Raw genomic sequence first — 17,674 nt, 5'->3', positions numbered from 1 at the left:
TAAACTCTGTTCAGAATGTATTTGAAGACGCGTACATGTTAGGGTACATAATTTGCGATTGCCTCCCTTCTCACTGTCGCCCCCATCTGTTCAGTAGAGGCATATCACACTTTTTACGACGTTGGTATTTTAAAGAGGGCGCTGTATGTGTTATTCAGATGAAAACTAAGTTTATTTTGTGTGATTTGTGTGATTTGTTCCTTTAATTCCATTTGAAAATACTCTGCTATCTGCTGCACTGTACGATTTTATTTTAATTATTATATGTTATGACTATAATGAGACTTCACTAAATTATGTTTTGGTAGTCTAATTGAATGGCCATGCACTGCCACTGTCTTTCTTGAGATCTTTCTTTTATATTTTGACTTCATGTTTCTGTTGTTAATTTTGTAATATTTTTATAATAAGAATCGTATTTTGATAACACCTGTGGTGAGTTTATTTCAGTAATCTGGTGCACAGCAGACATTTACCACAGGGGTCAGTGTGACACCTAAACTGTGTGTGTGTGTGTGTGTGTGTGTGTGTGTGTGTGTGTGTGTGTGTGTGTGTGTGTGTGTGTGTGTGTGTGTGTGTGTGTGTGTGTGTGTGTGTGTGTGTGTGTGTGAGTATGTGTGTGAGTATGTGTGTGTGTGTGTGTGTGTGTGTGCGTGTGTGTGTGTGCGCGCGCCTATTTTATACCTCCTAGAGCATTCCTGTGTGTGTTTAGTTTGAACGCTCACATTAGCTAAAGCTTTGACAACGGTGAATGAAAGCACTAAACCGTATGCTTTATAGAAGGTTACGTTCCCAGACACCTGTCGTTGACTTCCGTCATGTAGCAGTTGCACAACAGGTTTTTACATTCAGGTCTTCACCTCAGAAGCTCTTTTGCAAAATGAAAAATGACTGCACCGGATACAGCGGCAAGCAGCTGCCTCCTAACACCAGCCAGAACCCCACCGCACCGCACGCTCACACGCACGCCCCCGTCACCCCCGGCAACGGTCACCACGCCGGTGGAACGTTCTCCGCCGGCGTTTTGCACGAGCAGGCGGCAGGTGTCTGGGTCGTGGTGGGGAGGCAGGAAGCTGCCGATCTTTGACATTTCTCGCTTGTGAGGAGGATGTGGCACACCACATCCTGTATCACCTCCTCCTCCTCCGTCCTCTCCTCTACTGCTGGCTGTCTCGCTCTGGAGACAAGAGTGTTTGTGGTGCTCTGATGTGTTTTGTTGATCATTTTCTATGATTCTATGATTTTGTACGTTGTGGTACGTAGTAAAGCATCTGGTGGACCAACTCTTGAGATAATGAAGATGTGTTTATAATATTTAACTGGTTGGAGTGTTTTGGGTTTTGATTTGGGTGATTTAGTAGGGCTACATCAGCCTGTCAAACATTACATATGTGACAGTACATAAATAGTCCTTCTTTGAATCTTACACAATCCTAAATCTCTTAAATGTCTTCACATGCTTTAAAATGATGACCTACATCAAGTATAATTTACTACTTTCTTCTATAAATGTCTAACACTAGTAGAATATATAAATCTACCTGAGTAACTGAGCCAGTGTGTTATTTATCATTGAAGACCGTTTTCAACACTTTTCATTCAGTCCTTCTAGTTGCAGAAATCGCTGGTGCTAGGCTAGCGCAACTCGAGGGGAACTGCTAGCCTGCCAATAAAAACAGTTTTACCCACTCCAAAGTACACCCGATGCAACCAATTCACTACAGCAGAAGGTAAACAGAGAAGCGCACTCCAGGTAATATCAGTCCGCCGCTGCCGTAGCTTGCTTCCAACTACAGGGATTATAAACTAAATGCAATGCGATGCAAGGCTAAGTTTATTTCTAACACTATTCTATCAACACAGACATTTACATCGATAGTCAGGCATTATAATTGGTTTGCCTTGGGAGTGGGTAAAACTGTTTTTATTGGCAGGCTAGCAGTTCCCCTCGACTTGCACTAGCCTAGCACCAGCGATTTCTGCAACTAGAAGGACTGAATGAAAAGTGTTGAAAACGGTCTCCAATGATAAATAACACACTGGCTCACTTGGAAATGAGACCCGATGTCCAAAATCCTGAACTACCCCTTTAACTTAGCTAATTCTCTCAACAACTGTTTTTACAAACTAGCGAGAATAAAACCATAAAACCAAGCCATTTCAACACAAATCCACTTTATTACAGAAAGGAATATTGGGATTTATAAAAACAAACACAAATCATACAAAAACATACATTCTAATGAGACAATAGCATCATGGTTTTAAGCACAAGTAATTATTATTATAATTCCTTCTGATAATTATTTTAGTGTCCCAATCAATTCATCAGCGATCTTTAAACTGATGAGAGACTGAGACGAAGCGGGCTGATGTCTGGATGTAGAACGCAGCGTGGCTCTCCGGGGTACAACCGAATGTGTTCATGTACTCGCACGGCACGTTTCACATGAACATCACCGTGGCAACAACGGAGAAAATGGTCAGCTGGAACCGTCAGCGCTCACGGGGACCGCTGTCTCACTTTTTAGCCTGGGGGACGAGACGAGACGGGACAAGACACAAGTTGAGACACGGACGTCCTGACCCCCCCCCCTTCAGCCTTCACATGAGTTCAAGGTTCACGTGTGTTTTCATGGGCACATTGAACTGCTTGAATATTGTGCCAGCTCAACAGTGCAAACGAGCACAAATCTGACACAAAATTAAACATAATTTACAAGAAAAATGTAAATTAAAAGTGTGTCCATGCATGCCATGTGCTACATATATGTGTATTGCTATCTAAAGTATAAATGTAAAGTGGCAAATGGGAACTCACAGTGTAACCAACGTGTGATGGTTTAAAGTAGCGTTGCTAACCACAGACTTACATACAAACTATTTGGACAAACCAGGTTTTCCTAGTCAACATAGTCTAGCCTTTATGAGACATGTGTCACAGCATTACCATGCTGTGACAAACCCAAAACACTTATCTTCGTAACCACACATTGCTACATGTTAGCTTAGCGACGCACGTAAAACGTACCGTAGCGTGTGAGCCCACGAGGCCGAGTTTCCAAGCCAGTATCGTGACAAAGAGTCCGTAGACAATGTTCTTGACGATGAATATGATGTAGGACAGTTTGGCCGTCTGGGTGATCTTAACAAATTTATCTGTGGGGAAAACCAAACAGAACTTCAAAATAATAGTGTGTTGGGTTTAGGGTCAGGAAGTGTTCTGTTGTGACACAGTTGGGACGAAGTGAAAACTAACATAAAAGTGGAAAGTAAATATTAAATATATCGGAGTAACATAGAATATAATTTTTTTAAATATATATATCCACTTGTATATACACAGGATGTTCACAAATAATAAGTCATATAAGATATGTAGTATATTTTCAGTCTGGGTGACCGTATACAACAGGAGCCTCTACAGGTAAAGTTAGCGCCTGTACGTGGGTCCTATCTGTTAGTCAGTGCTCTGTGGTGTTTAATGGGAGTCAGAACCAGTACCTCTTGTCAGGCCCTCGTCCAACTGACCTGAGGAAAGATGGAGTGGAACACAAATTATTACCTGGTTTCCTGCCAGTCAAATCAAAGTTTGTTCGTCATCGATCACCAGGGTCTGCAGTCACCTGCCAGTCAGCTGTCAGTCCACTGTCACCCTCCTTAACAAAGGGTTATTTATAATAACTATAATAAATGTTTTTTTTTTATTTACTGTTCAGTCATTAAGCAGACCCTTTTATCCAAAGTGACCTACAGTGAATTCAGATGTGATTTTTTTTATCAATCAATAACTGCCATCAGCCAATTTGGAGTCCAATTAGTCGACACTGATTCTATACAAACTAAAATTGTATATATACAATTAGTATTTATAAAACGGGTGGCTTAAATCAAGCGATCTGATTGGTTCCCAACTGTTGTATATTGAGCGTATACACACAGCTATGACGCCCGTTCAGTTTACGGAGTTCAGTATCACTCCGCGCCTAACTTGAACTGTTGTTTATTTATATATAAAAGCAATAGCATAGTTCACTGAAGCCTAAAAATATGTTGATTGCTGGAGAGGGTGGAAATGTTGTACAGCAATAGGCACATGAGTGAACTGCTCGATAGTAGGCTAAATTGCCGGCGAACCAAGCTACCGTCTCTAGCCTTCTCTCTGAACGACGCTACAGTGTGTTGCACAGCAACCGCCGTACACTTTGCCGGCAGCCAGGAGGGACTACTTTTTTGTATTCGTTAAAAAAAATGCTTTTCCGACTTTCTAGCTTTTTCAAAATTGAGGGTGTCCATGACTTTCATTTTGCCATACTTACGTAACCGTTTTATAAAAGCAATAGATCACTTCAGTCAGTGGTATACGGTCATTATACCACAGTTAAGGGGGTCGCCGTCCCTCCGCTGCGCGTCGGGATGGACAACGCCCCTTAACTGTGGTATAATGACCGTATACCACAGCCTGTCGTGATCTATTGCTTAAATATACAACAACCATAATGGTACGGGAATCCTCAGGGTCATTCATGTTCAGGGGTGTTCCTGTACCTGGGACCCCATAAACCAGCTCTGGTGTTACGGGACTCCTGAGGTGCATTCATGTTCAGGGGTACTACTGGGACCCCATAAACCCGGTCTGGTGTTATGGACTGTTAAAGGGTCATTCATGTTCAGGGGTGCCCCTTGGACCTGGGACCCCATAAACTAGGTCTGGTGTTATGGACTCCTAAAGGGTCATTCTGGGTGCTGTACTGTACCTTTACTGCTCCCATTAACCTCAGCCAAGGTGTAGGTGGTGTCGACCCCGTTGTAGAAGCTGACGTTGCAGTTGAAGACGGTGCCGTCACTGTACCACACCTTGGCCTCCACCCGGAGCCGGCTGGTGATCTGGTACTTGTCGGCCACGCGCAGGGCGGTGTGGTCGGTGGCCACGCCCTCAATGACCTGCAGGCCGTCCACAGACCAGGACACGCTGACGTGGTCCGGGTAGAAGCCTGACGCCACGCACACCAGGGTCTTCCTCAGCAGCTTCTTCTCCCGGTCCCTGCACTCCTGCTCAGAGGGCTTCAGGACCACCACCTTGGGCGGGGAGATGGTACACTTCGGTTCTGTGGGGACAGAGGGATGCCGTCACACCGTCTGACACGCGGGCGGTCTAGGCTCCGCGTTTCATCTGACCGACTTTACTCCCGTACTAGTTATGATTGTGCACATGACAGATACACCCTGGTGGGGTCTGCATGTGTGACCAGCTCTTGCCTATAACGTGGTACGTTTGTGTACATTAGGTAGATTAAGGAGCCTAATTGTGGCCGGGGACCCAAGTCAGAGCGAGGCCGCTGGGCGTGTGAATACTAACATTTACATTTACATTAAGGACATCTAGCAGACGCTTTTATCCAAAGCGACTTACAATAAGTACATTTGTCAGAAGAAAGAGAAACAATATATTGCTGTAGGTACAGTAAGGATGTTCATAGAAACAAGTACCAACCACTACCAATTGTTAGGTTACACTTTCAATCCCATTGTAATCTGTTCCAATTTTATTAGTTAATTTACTAATTCTATTACATTTATTTCATATAGCTTTTTCATTAGAACCTTTTTTTTGCAATATTGCCACATTTCCTTAATTTTGGCCAACTCTTTTTTATTAAATTACTATTAGCCTAATCAAGTGAGCCAGTGTTTGCTTTTGCTGCTTGTAAAAAAAGACAATTAGCTATATTACCTTTAATATATTATTAATTTCTAATTTAAATTTATTTAATTTTTTAATTAAATTAAATTCTGCAGTATTATTGCTTTTCCCTCCATTATCAATGTTATTGACATTACCACTGTCAATGCATATTAACCAACACAATGCTGTCTTTACAAACAAGTTATTTCTTACCTAGCACCGTGAGTCTGTGCCTTTTCCAAAGACAGCAGGCTCGGAGTTCAGTTACAGAACAACCAGGCCATGCCCATGCGAATCAAACTACCACTTAAATGGTTGTGTAGCCTACAGTATAAACAGTGTACAGTTTATTAAACCATTTATACGACTTACAGATTTATTTAACCAAAATGGTCAAATTAAGATCGGTGGACGTAGCCTATTTCTTTTTATATATAGGCCTATATATTATATATATACACACATGATATTCAAAATGCACCATTACAGAATTACTACACATTTTACTACTTTACTATCGAAATCGCATTAGGCCTACATACGATAATTTTACGCGTTCAAGCTTACCTAAAACGGTGAGTTTTGTCCCCTTTCCGAAGTATGCCTCGTTCTGGGAGCACGGCCGCTCACGGAGCGGTTAAAACTGACTCCAAGTCGGTGTACTCTGGGCACCGGGCCAATATACCGCCGCAGACCTGCTATTAAAGTCTAGGAGCTGGGATCAAGATATTCCTTTTATGAACCCTTATCCTAACTCACCGTTTTCGAACATTCCTTTCAAATAAACATGATTAGGCCTAATCTTTTTTAATACTCGATTCAATCTTTTTTGAATTGTAGCCTGCCGATGAACGCTATGATTCCTACGAGATTAAAAGCTTTGGAGGTCACATTTCTTACCTAAAACGGTTAATTTCGTTCCAGCTCCAAAGTAGGCTTCCGAGTATGAGCACAGAGGATTTCCACCGTAACATAACCCTGTCTCCACATCACCTCCACCTCGACCAGGGAGAATCATCTCCTTTAGTAGCCTGTCATTCTGATCGCTATGCGTTCAGGTGAACACTTAACACACGAACGTCTAGTCTCTACCCTCCGCATGTATTAATTGAATGCATTGGTTATTTAATTTAATATAAACTGGTCTTTCTTTTTTTGTAAACTTGGGAGCTTGCCTTTGGTTTGATACACTATCCGAGTGAAAATGTTGGGGTGACCGTTGCTAACTGCTAATTTGCATGTTTCAGGTTCATCAATCTATTACAATCAGTAGAAGTAAAAAAACAACAACATTAGACGACTCACCTATAACCGTTAACCTGGTTCCTCCACCAAAGTGTGCCTCGTTAGAACCACTGGCACAGTGTAGTAGAACAGCCAATAAACCCAAGACCCAGCCCTCCTCACTGTTTTAATGACTTTAACCCCTTCTCCTGGGATACCTGCTCTAACGCAATCCACCCCCTCTTCTTTATACAGACAGGCCTACTAACACATTATGTCCACTGATTAGTTAACCAGACTCACACAAGGTAAATGTTTCATTCACAAGTCAAGTGCATTCACTGCATAACGAAAAAGTGAAATAACGTTAGGACTTACCCAGAACAGTGAGTTTAGTTCCCTGGCCGAAATAGGCCTCATAATTGGCACAGTGCACCAGCTTAATGGCAATAAGTAGGCCTACCGTACGAGGCAGGACAACTACTGGAGCTCTTTGACTGCTCCACTTAAAAATTAACCTATCTTATCTTTAGTTCTAGGCTTACGTCTATTCTTAAGCATTCTCTTACCCAAAACGGTCAGCTTGGTTCCTTTTCCGAAGTATGCCTCTCTTGTATTAACACGGTGCAGAAATGGCTGGTATAATCTGCTCACTCATCTCCAAACCTACTCACACAATATCGAATACCGCTATACGGTTTTCATGCCGAGGCTGTAGAAAGGGTCCGTCTTAGCCTACATTTCATATTTAGAGAACGGAATATTTACCTAAGACGGTCAGCTTGGTTCCTTTGCCGAAGTAGGCTGGGTCATTGTTGGTCACAGTGTTTTCAATTCTTCCCAAAACCCAGATCTCCCAGATCGGTCTATATTAGGCTATATAACGATTATTTGCGGTCGAACACTTGTTGTCAGCTGATCATATGATGTATTTTGAGCGTGGACTTACCCAGGACCGTGAGTTTAGTCCCTTTTCCAAAATAGGCCTCGTTGCCAGTGTCACATTGGTATGCTCTTGTACCAAAAAGTCCTTAAACCTTCCGAATTCATCCCCACGGAAGACCCCACATCCCGAGATGTATTTCGTGTGTGGACGAAACACGCATCAGTGCTGCGGAGATTGATCAACTCCGGCGAATTTCGCACACAAATGGAATCGATTGGCATCAGAAGAACACGGAAGAAAATCTATTTTAACGTCTTAAATGTTCCTCATGGTTTGTATTCAGAAGCTCCCGGGATGCCATGGCGTCGACTTTACATCCATTGTTTTTTATTTTCCTTGAGATGGTGCGGGGTCGTGCAGGGGCACAGTGCGTGTGAACGGCGGAGGGTTTTTGTACGGCGCCTCTATGGGGATGTATCACCGTGGCTCCCTGTCCCCACGGTGAAACATCATCATACAAAAACATCAGCGCTCCCCGCGCACGCCCCCGCGCGACCTCCCTTATCTCCCCGCGCATCAGCAGCAGCAGCAGCAGCACGTGGTGCGGGTTGTCTTAGCTCGTGCAGAAACAGCGCGAGCGGCTGTACCCCGCACGTGCTGTTTCAGCACGAGCTAAGAAAAGCCGCCGGCGCCAGGATAAGGCGGCGCGAGGTGTTTTGTTGTGTTCGTGTTTGTAGTTTTACCTTTGTTGTGGATGATGACACGATGGATGAGGACACTTTCGATTACTCCTCTCTCCACCTGCCGCCTTTTTATAGCAGACGTCGTCATGGTGACGTGGTCTGTCGTGTGTGTGTGTGTGTGTGTGTGTGTGTGTGTGTGTGTGTGTGTGTGTGTGTGTGTGTGTGTGTGTGTGTGTGTGTGTGTGTGTGTGTGGGTGGGGGGAGTGTAGTCACATCTTCGTCACCACGCGTGAAGATGTGACTACCTTCTACTTCTACTCTTTAAAGGTGTGTTTATAAGAGCAAAGCATCTTTACTGGGAAAGCCGCTATTTGGCTTGGAGGACCCATCTAGAACACGTACACACACGTGCACACACGCACGCAATTTAGCGTTAAGTTTATATATATATATATATATATATATATATATATATATATATATATATATATATATATACAACTTTCCCCTATAGTTGTCTACTAAAGAATGATGACTTCAGTTGTGCTTTAATTTTGTATCTTTAATGTCTTTAAAGAGTAATTTAATTTAGGTTTTCTAACAGGCCTAGTGGTGTTGGAGCGATTTGAGTCAGCTTAATCCTCATGGTGCGCCTTGTGACCTGCTTGGGTTAAACAACCTTCCCATGGGATTGGTTCTGCTGTGATAAAACGCCACAGGCACCATATCCTCAAGGCCTGTTCTTTCTTTTGTGATTGTAGGCCTGTATGCTCTAAGTCCGTCTTTGTGACAGGAACAGCCAAGTCACCGATGATGATGATGATGATGTCCTCACTTGTTGCCTATAGAGACAAGAGCTAATGTTCCCATCGCAACCACAACTGCACTGTTATGAGAACGCTTGCATAGCTTGCATATTCACCAATCACAAACCAACCGCCGGCCTGACAGTTGGCTATCTCGACTTCTATCAAAACCACGGGGTCTCCCGGCGCCCAGACATCTGCGATACCTGCTCCTCCGTAGCGCTGTGAACGTAGCTCAGCGACGGTATGTGTACGCCTGCTGCACCCAGGCGTGTCGCGGTGCTAGGCTGCGCAGTAGTACGTCCCGCTGTCGTTCACCTGCATCTCGCTCATTTCCAGCGAGAAGCGGTTCTGGTTTGTGTCCAGAGTGGCCTGGAAGCGACCCGCACTGGGTTCGTGTTCTTTGATGATGAACTCGATGGGTTCCCCGTGACGGCGCTGTCGGTACCAGAGCATCGTGTAGCTCGACATGTCGGACGCCAGGCTACATGTGAGCGTGGCGGCACCGCCCCGGTGTAGGGTCAGATCCCCGGGTTGAACGGGCACCGGGACGGCGGCCAGACCTGCAGTGGTCAGGAGTGGGCTCTCTCGTTAGTTATTCATCCTCACACACACACACACACACACACACACACACACACACACACACACACACACACACACACACACACACAAGGATGGTAAATAGTACAAGCCTGTGTCTCCTATATACTGTTAAGGGTGAGTAAGAAAGTATGTATTCCGCATTATGGTGTCCATCCAGCGCTGTCATTCATTGACAATACTCACCTACAAAGAATAAACTGAACAGGTGAAGAGCTGTGACTAGCATGCTGCTGATAGGGCTGACGGCAGCAGAGTGAGGCCACACCTTTCGCTGTTCAACACATGTGGCACGACCGCCGCCACTGAGGCTGTAGGAAATACTCCTTCGACGAGGCAGGATGCCCAGACCAGGGGTTCTCACGCTGTTCACCTCACGTCCATAGCCCGTAGCCAGCTATGAGGTCACCGGACCTCGGTAGACGTAAAAATGAAATTTGAAACTAAATACAACTGTATACAAAATCAGCGGTTGAGAACTTTCGAAGACGCGGGTGTAGAGCGCCTTGGCGAGGGCGTCCTGCGTGTAAGCATTTAAATGCTTAGTTCAGTTGAGACTTGTCCCTTTGTGTCCGCCACGTGTGACATTTGTTGGTGCTTCTGCGAGCCGAGCACAACCTCCCAAAGGCCAATGGCACCATGCTAAACCCCCCACAAAAACCAGACCAGGAGCAGAGACCCAGAGTCCTGAACCAGAAGCCAACATCAGGACAGAAGCCCAGGACCAGGACCATTATGACACAGGACCCAGAGGTGAACCCACCTCCCTTGGGAGCAGAAGTAAGGGCGCCTCCCTCTCTGAACAATACATACAGGGAGGGGACGTTGTTGTTGAATGAGGATGTTCATTTAAAGTCTGGAGAATACCAACAACTACAAAAGTCATCCTGTCCTCCAAGTTGTTTTCAGACCGACACACAGACCCTCCTTCAGAAAAAGTGTCTTTCATTGAGACTAAGGCCCTGTCCCAATTCTCCCTCTTCCCCTAGATTTTAGCCCTAACCCTAGATTTTGCGCATTCCTGCGAAGGGGAAGGGTGTCCCAATACTTAATGGAGCAAGGGGGATTGCTGTTTTTCCCTTAAAATCAACCCTTGAACGCTAGCCAGCTTGGTAGCTGACTTGCAGCTAAGGGCACTCAAAGCAAGTGTTCTTGTTAAGGGGAGAGACATGGGACTGGGCCAAAGACACACCCTCTTCTCCCTCATACTGTTCATCATCAAAGGGCAAAGAGCAGTTAGGCTGCGTTTTCATTTCTCAGGGTGTTTTGGGTGAGGGCGCTGTATCAAACCACATCACCGTGTACTGGCAGCGCAGTAATACACAGCCGAATCAGACTCCGCTGCCTCTGTAAGAACCAGCGCTCCTTGAATGACGCTTTTTCTTGTAATGTTGAACCGCTCTTGAAACCGATCCTCGTAGTTAGGAGGGGTCGACTCGTAACCAAACCCCATGAGAGTCAGGGACGGTCGTCTTTGCGTTGGTACCAGTACATTAATACATAACTGCTGTCATCGTGGCTGCAGTCAATCTGGATCTTTTTGGCACCTTTGCTGACTATTTTAGCGGATGATTGCTCAAAGATAACACTTTGAACTTCATCTGTGAATGAAAATTTTTAATTGTTAGTTATTTTACTAGCTAACAAAAATAGTAAAACGCTTTTTAAAAATGTCTTCACTTTAGGATTTTTCAAATTATTTGAGTTGAATTATTGTAAATTGAAAAAAGCCTTACAGACAAGTAGAATCCCAAGGCTGTATAAAAATGGACACATACTGCACAGTCCTCCAAGAGATCTTACAAGACAATATTCTTTGTTATTGTAGTTAAATTATTTTTCAGATATCGTTAATAATCCTCAGTGTCACTGATCATGCTATGCTATGTTTCACCAGGGTACGCTATGCACACACACAGAGACTTGAAAGAGAGTCGATCCTCCTAAACTTTGACCCTGCCTCTAGTCTCCTCCTCCCTCGACCACCAGCACATTGAGCACACACACAGCACACTGAAACCTGCCTTGCTCAAAGACACTTGTTCTGAACAGAATGTGTACATAGCAGACTCAATCAATCCAGGGACAGAAGTATATATTATTTATATGGATTTTATCCTTGTATTTCTTCTTAGTAGTCAAGGCAATACAGTATTCAAAGTCATATTTTAATATTTAAAGAGACAGAAGTGGCCGATGGAAAATCGATACAATGAACAAAACGGATAAGGAAATGTACAGTTGGGATTTGACATGAGGGACTAGCGTTAGCTGCTTGTGTTTGAGCCTTGATCAACGGGCAGATCGGTTTTGAGTGAGCGACTCACATCAAACCACATCACTGTGTACTGCCAGCACAGAAATACTCCCCAGAGTCTTTTGCCTTTGCCCCCAGACGTATTAACACTCCTTTCAGTTCACTCTCTCTCTTCATCTCAAATTGACCTTTGAAGTCATCTTCATAGTTGGGTTCACTGCCAAAGTAGACGTAGCCTATTAGACTCAAAGCGTTGCTCTGTGGCCTTCGCTGGTACCATAACATGACATTGAGACTGCTGTCGTCGTGTTGACATTTAATCTCCGCCCGGCCGTTTTCCTTAAGTATTATGGGATGGGATGGCTGAAATGTCACACAGTCTAACACACCTGTGAACAGAAAAGTAGAGATACAAAGGATGTTAATTTAAAGTCCAAGACAAAACCATAGACTGTAATGATTTAAAATTGGCATTAGTAAATAGCTTTTATTGAAGGCAGACTTATGAGAGAAATTTTACCCAGAAGTCGAAGCAAAGTCAGGAGAACGCCAACAACTGCAAAAGACATCCTGTCCTCCAAGTTGTTTTCAGACAGACACACAGACCCTCCTTCAGAACAAGTCTGTTCAATGAAGACACACCCTTGCCTCCCTAATACTGTTCATCATCGACTCGATAGACAGAGGGGCGCTTTTAGTGCGCACACGGTTCCAAACCACATCACTGTGCTCACCAGCGGCGCAGAAGTACACCGCCGTGTGCGCCACGTTCGCCTTCCGAACCACCAGGGATCCCTTCTGCCTGTCCTCCATTTTGATCTCAAATTGCTCTTCGATGCCGTCCTCATAGGTGGATGTAGTGGCTCCATAGTTATAACCCAGCAAGACCAAGGGACCCGACCCCCCCCTCTGCTGGTACCACAGCATCAGAGGCTGAGAGTTGTCGTCATGGCTACAGTTGAACACGACCTCGGCCTTCCCGTCCCACACTATCTTGGGACCGGACTCCTGAAACTCGATACTTTGGACCTCGACTGTGGATGGAATGAGGGGGAAGTAGAGCATAAGTTAGAGAAGTTACATTTACATTACATTGAGTCGTTTTAGCCCACGCTTTCATCTAAAAAGCCTTTTAAATGAGGCTGTGAACAATGAAACGTGAACCCTTGAGAGAGTGTAGATAGCTGAAGGAATAATAAAAACAAGGATTACAAAAAAAAAGATGCGGCACGTGTACATTGTATATTGTACAACTAAGGCCTAGTACTGCTACTGTTGATAGCTTGATTTTAAACTATGTATCTTCTGGTTATAAAAATATGAAACAGCAACTTACACAGACAGAGAATGAAGATAATTCCTATCTCATGCAGTACATGACTGACAATCATTTCTGACTGGAAGATGGAGGCTTGAGCCTGATCTGAGATATTAACAAAATATGGATGTTTTTCATCGGGTGGTGTTGGTGTAGTCTGTCTGGGGGGGGGGGGGGGGGGGGGGGGCAGTCGATTTTGATTCTCTGAATGATGTTTTGCCTCCACCTATCGGATAAAATTACCCAGCATCCAATATTACAGTAGACCTACACCAGCAGCTGCATTTCACATTAATTCCTATCTGATCAAATATCTACCCTGTTTGTAGTCATAGCAACAAGAACTGTTGGCTGGGCAGAATTCTTTCCTATTTACTTTTGTTCTTACCTTTTTCAATATTGTATATCCTGGTCTTTTAATGAATTGTTTGGGTTGCAGGCAGAGTTAATTTAATAACTTTGCTAGTCACAGATTAAATGTATTCTTTATTCATTATAGTTTATACCTCCTGAGAAAGCCAATTCAAATAGCATGTAGGCCTACTGGCCCACAGATAACAAGATTTAGATTAACAGAATTGTCATAAAATATTTATAAATGTATGTTATTTAGACTGACGGGTGGCCAGGTCAAAGTGAAATTGTGGTTCGGATTCACGTTGGTCTGAAATGCAGAAATGCATGCTAAAAGTAAAAGTAAAGAATTCCTGCGATTCGTGTCTGTAGACGTATTTGTATGGATGACGTCTCCCCCATCATCCAATCCCAGGCAACAGTATGCAGCAGAATCACCATATTTATTTATAGTCGTATTTTAAAGTATCGGGGCATCAGAAACGTCGTGGCGTTTCGTCGCTCTGACAATTTCAAATTTATTCGTTGATCTTGACGAAAGAACAATACGCTTGTTGTATTTCATAATTTAACCCTATTGGTGTTTTTGTACAAGGAAGCGGACACTTTGCACCATCGTGTCGTTGGGAGCAGCAGTAGTAGACACCGCTGTCCTCGACGCTCAGGTTTCCAATCATCAAATTACTCTGGCTTTTTGCATTTCCATTAAGGACAAATCTATTCTCAAACTCCGGCTCGGTGTTGATGATTTCCGCATAGAGGTAACCTATTAAAACCAATGGTTCACCAAACTTCCTCAGTTGATACCAGAATAGATAGAAGACTGCCTCGTCCTCATGGCTGCAGGTTAGGGTCACTGTCTCACCCGGCGACCCCACCACTGACCGTCTCTGGGATAGGTCAGTTGGAAAACCTTGCTGAAATAAGCCGGCTGGGAACGAGGTGGATAGATGTAGGTATTAGTCGAATGCACACGAGCCTTAAATTAAATGATATTCACAAAAATACACAACAGGTGCATAAGAAAAATGAACCAAAAAATAACGGTCTCTGCTATAGGCCTATGAAAAAAAAGAATATAAAATAAGGAGTCGATAAATGAAAAAGTCTTAAAAACTGTTTATAATCCACATTTGTGTCTCAATACTTATTTTTTTAAAACATATTTACCTGCCACTAGCAGTAAATATAAAAAGGGGAACATGTTCTCATCTTTCATCATACCGTCCGTATCATTTGAGAGCGTTGGAATAATGACGTGATCCACCTCACATGGAAATCGATAGTGTTTCTCATGCCCGCCCCAAATGGACAGATTCGACTGAAACCTGCAAGTTTCACTTCACCATATTATGCCACATTTGTATAGAAATTATATAGACGTAAACCAGGACTTTTTTAAAAATGATAATTTATTACAAAGAGGTAGGCCTAGTCAAATATTGGTGGTGGTTAGTAAGGTCCCCCCTTCACTGTAAAGCGCTTTGAGTGTCTAGAAAAGCGCTATATAAATTCAATAAATTAATTATTAGGCTAATTATTATTATTATTAAATATAGGCCCTACTGCATTTAGAAAAAATAAGGATATTTAAAGAAATGCAATTTGATGGAAGTATTTATTTAACGGTCTCATCGTGGTGGTTAGATGCAGGTGTGTGTGGTGTGTGTGTATGACAACTTTATCAGATGGCAACGTTTTTGTGACAGGCGCTATTCCTAAAAGACGCACCGTGCGTACTTGCTGCACAGAAGTATTGTGCGGTATCGGACGGATGGACCTGGGAGATCGTCAAATTGACGTCGGCCTTAGCGTCGCCCGTGATTCCAAACCGGGCGTTGAACCCCCTCTCCACCTGCGCGTCGTTGTGGTAAATCATCCCGACCATGACCATGTGACCTCCCGTCCCCTGGACCGTCCTGTGCTGGAACCAGTACACGTAGGGGTAGTCGGAGTCTCCATGGCGACAGTGGAGGCTGACATTCTCCAAATCTGGTGCGGTAAGGAGATGTCTCGGGGACTGGTTGATGACGAGGGACGAGAAGACAAACTCTGGACGTCATCGTCGAAGAAGAAGAAGAAGAAAAATAAGAACAGAATTTTTAAATAAGTCACAACTCAAGTGAAAGACCTAAAGGTGCTACCTTGTTCTTTTACCAGCAGCAGTAGCAGCAGAATAAAACTAATAAAAACAGCTGACATGTTGGAAGCAAAACAACAAACTGCAGACAAGACACCTCGGACTCACCTCTGATTCTGGAGGGAGGAGACTCTACTTCTTCTGTGTGAATGTGTTGCTGCTGCCCCCTGCTGTGGTGTTGTAGTTGCACATGCTAACTACTATCCCTTACCCTAACTCTCGTCTGACCCTAACTCTAGCCCTCATCCAAGGCCTGAGGACGCCAGCCCTAACCCGTAACTCTAGCACTAACTAATCCTACAATAGACCTAACCCTAATTTATCCTACTCTAGACCTAATCCTGTAAATGCCAGCCCTAATCCTAGTCAAAACTGTTTCCTTTTCTCCCATATCCTTTGAACGAAAACAAAAACCTTTATTAAAAATGACAACGCGTCATGGAGCATCTGTTTACGTTACCAATCCTACAGGTATATAGGGGATGCAGTCATGCACAGAGAGGAAGAATGTTTACTCACAATATTGTCACAAATCATAGCCATCTTTATTATAAAATAACACATTTTGTGCATCTTTATAATTCTTGTACCTAGAGGCAGCTCCCTCCAATTTATCCCTCCAAGCCCCGCACTGATGCTACACATCTTCAGTTGTTCTGAAGAAAGACACAGTGGCCACCTGGCATGGTTTTCTTGCGCTGATTGTGTTTGTGATGCTGCCTGCTCAGTGGTTTCACCCTGGCAAACTCACACAAAGTCAAGTTACTAAAAAAGAGAGAGCCTCCCGATGTCACCCATTGGCTGACAACAGGATCAAAGTTGCCTTGAATGAACTTGAATGGACCCATGCACGCCCATGTCGGGGTACGCAGTGTAACACCATCATGCAGTTTGCTCGCCTCGCCTCGCCCTCCTGCCCCTCTCCCCAGACTCAACACGTCAGCAGGAAACAGGGGTTTTTCCCTCTCTTGTGTTAACTCTGGGGGTTTTTGTACCAGCGTACGTTGGTTCTTCATCACAGTGCATGCTGGCTGCACAGTAATACTCTCCCGTGTCCTCCGGGCTCCTCAGCTTCAGCAGCTCCAGTCTAGACCCCTTCTCTCCATCCCCGTCGACGGCGAAGTGGCCTATAAAGGAAGCCTCGACGGTCGGCTTCTTGTACGAGACATATGCGATGAGCTCCAGCCGGTTGCTTCCTTGCGAGCGCTGGTACCAGAGGATGGTGTCATAGCTTTCGATTTGATGAGTGCAGGACAGATTTACTCCGCTGCTGTTCTGCTCTTCCAGCATGGCTGCTGGGGTCTGGACCACCTGGTGCTGTGGAGACGCTGCTATACGAGAAGATCCATGCAGTTACACCTCACACTCACACACATCCTTGTGTAAGCAATAGTAAAATCGTCAAGACTAAATCCATCATTCGATTTCCGCCCCCCACCCCTCCCAGAAACACCTCACATATCAAGGGGTATTGCTTTGGCAAGGAATTCCCATAAGTGAGAGGAATAAACAATATCATTAATCCAGATGAGGTTCATGGTAATTATGTTGAGTAGCAGAGTTCTCATGCTGTCCGTCTGTCCTGTACTTAGGGTTACAATGTCCTTCTGTCTGTGCTGGGCTCACTAGTGCTGCAGGTTCACTAACAGGAAATAGAAATGCTAACAGAGGTTGGCTTTACACAGGTTGCAGGGCTCCAACCTCAATGTCTGCAGTC

The 17,674-nt window shown here is 44.2% G+C and overlaps 1 protein-coding gene and 1 long non-coding RNA gene across 2 annotated transcripts; both read right to left on the bottom strand.

Moving 5' to 3' along the window:
- Positions 1–2,155: 2,155 nt before the first annotated feature.
- LOC311362308 (M1-specific T cell receptor beta chain) lies at positions 2,156–17,284 on the bottom strand. The gene is made up of 8 exons (XM_084482131.1): positions 16,953–17,284; positions 15,558–15,809; positions 9,587–9,848; positions 7,679–7,746; positions 4,758–5,108; positions 3,505–3,531; positions 3,032–3,159; positions 2,156–2,532 (listed from the first exon to the last, which is right to left on the bottom strand). The coding sequence occupies exons 1-8, from the start codon at positions 17,245–17,247 to the stop codon at positions 2,521–2,523; spliced, it is 1,395 nt and encodes a 464-aa protein (XP_084338257.1). The 5' UTR covers positions 17,248–17,284; the 3' UTR covers positions 2,156–2,520.
- On the bottom strand, positions 12,093–13,573 carry LOC311362393. The gene is made up of 3 exons (XR_014638768.1): positions 13,482–13,573; positions 12,666–13,179; positions 12,093–12,534 (listed from the first exon to the last, which is right to left on the bottom strand). It is a non-coding gene; the product is annotated as an uncharacterized lncRNA (long non-coding RNA).
- Positions 17,285–17,674: the final 390 nt, after the last annotated feature.

Source organism: Micromesistius poutassou, assembly GCF_964030765.1.
Source record: "Micromesistius poutassou genome assembly, chromosome: 17".
Classification (NCBI taxonomy): Eukaryota; Metazoa; Chordata; class Actinopteri; order Gadiformes; family Gadidae; genus Micromesistius; species Micromesistius poutassou.
The sequence above is the reverse complement of the archived record's forward strand: the minus strand, read 5'-3'. Positions and strand labels throughout refer to the sequence as shown.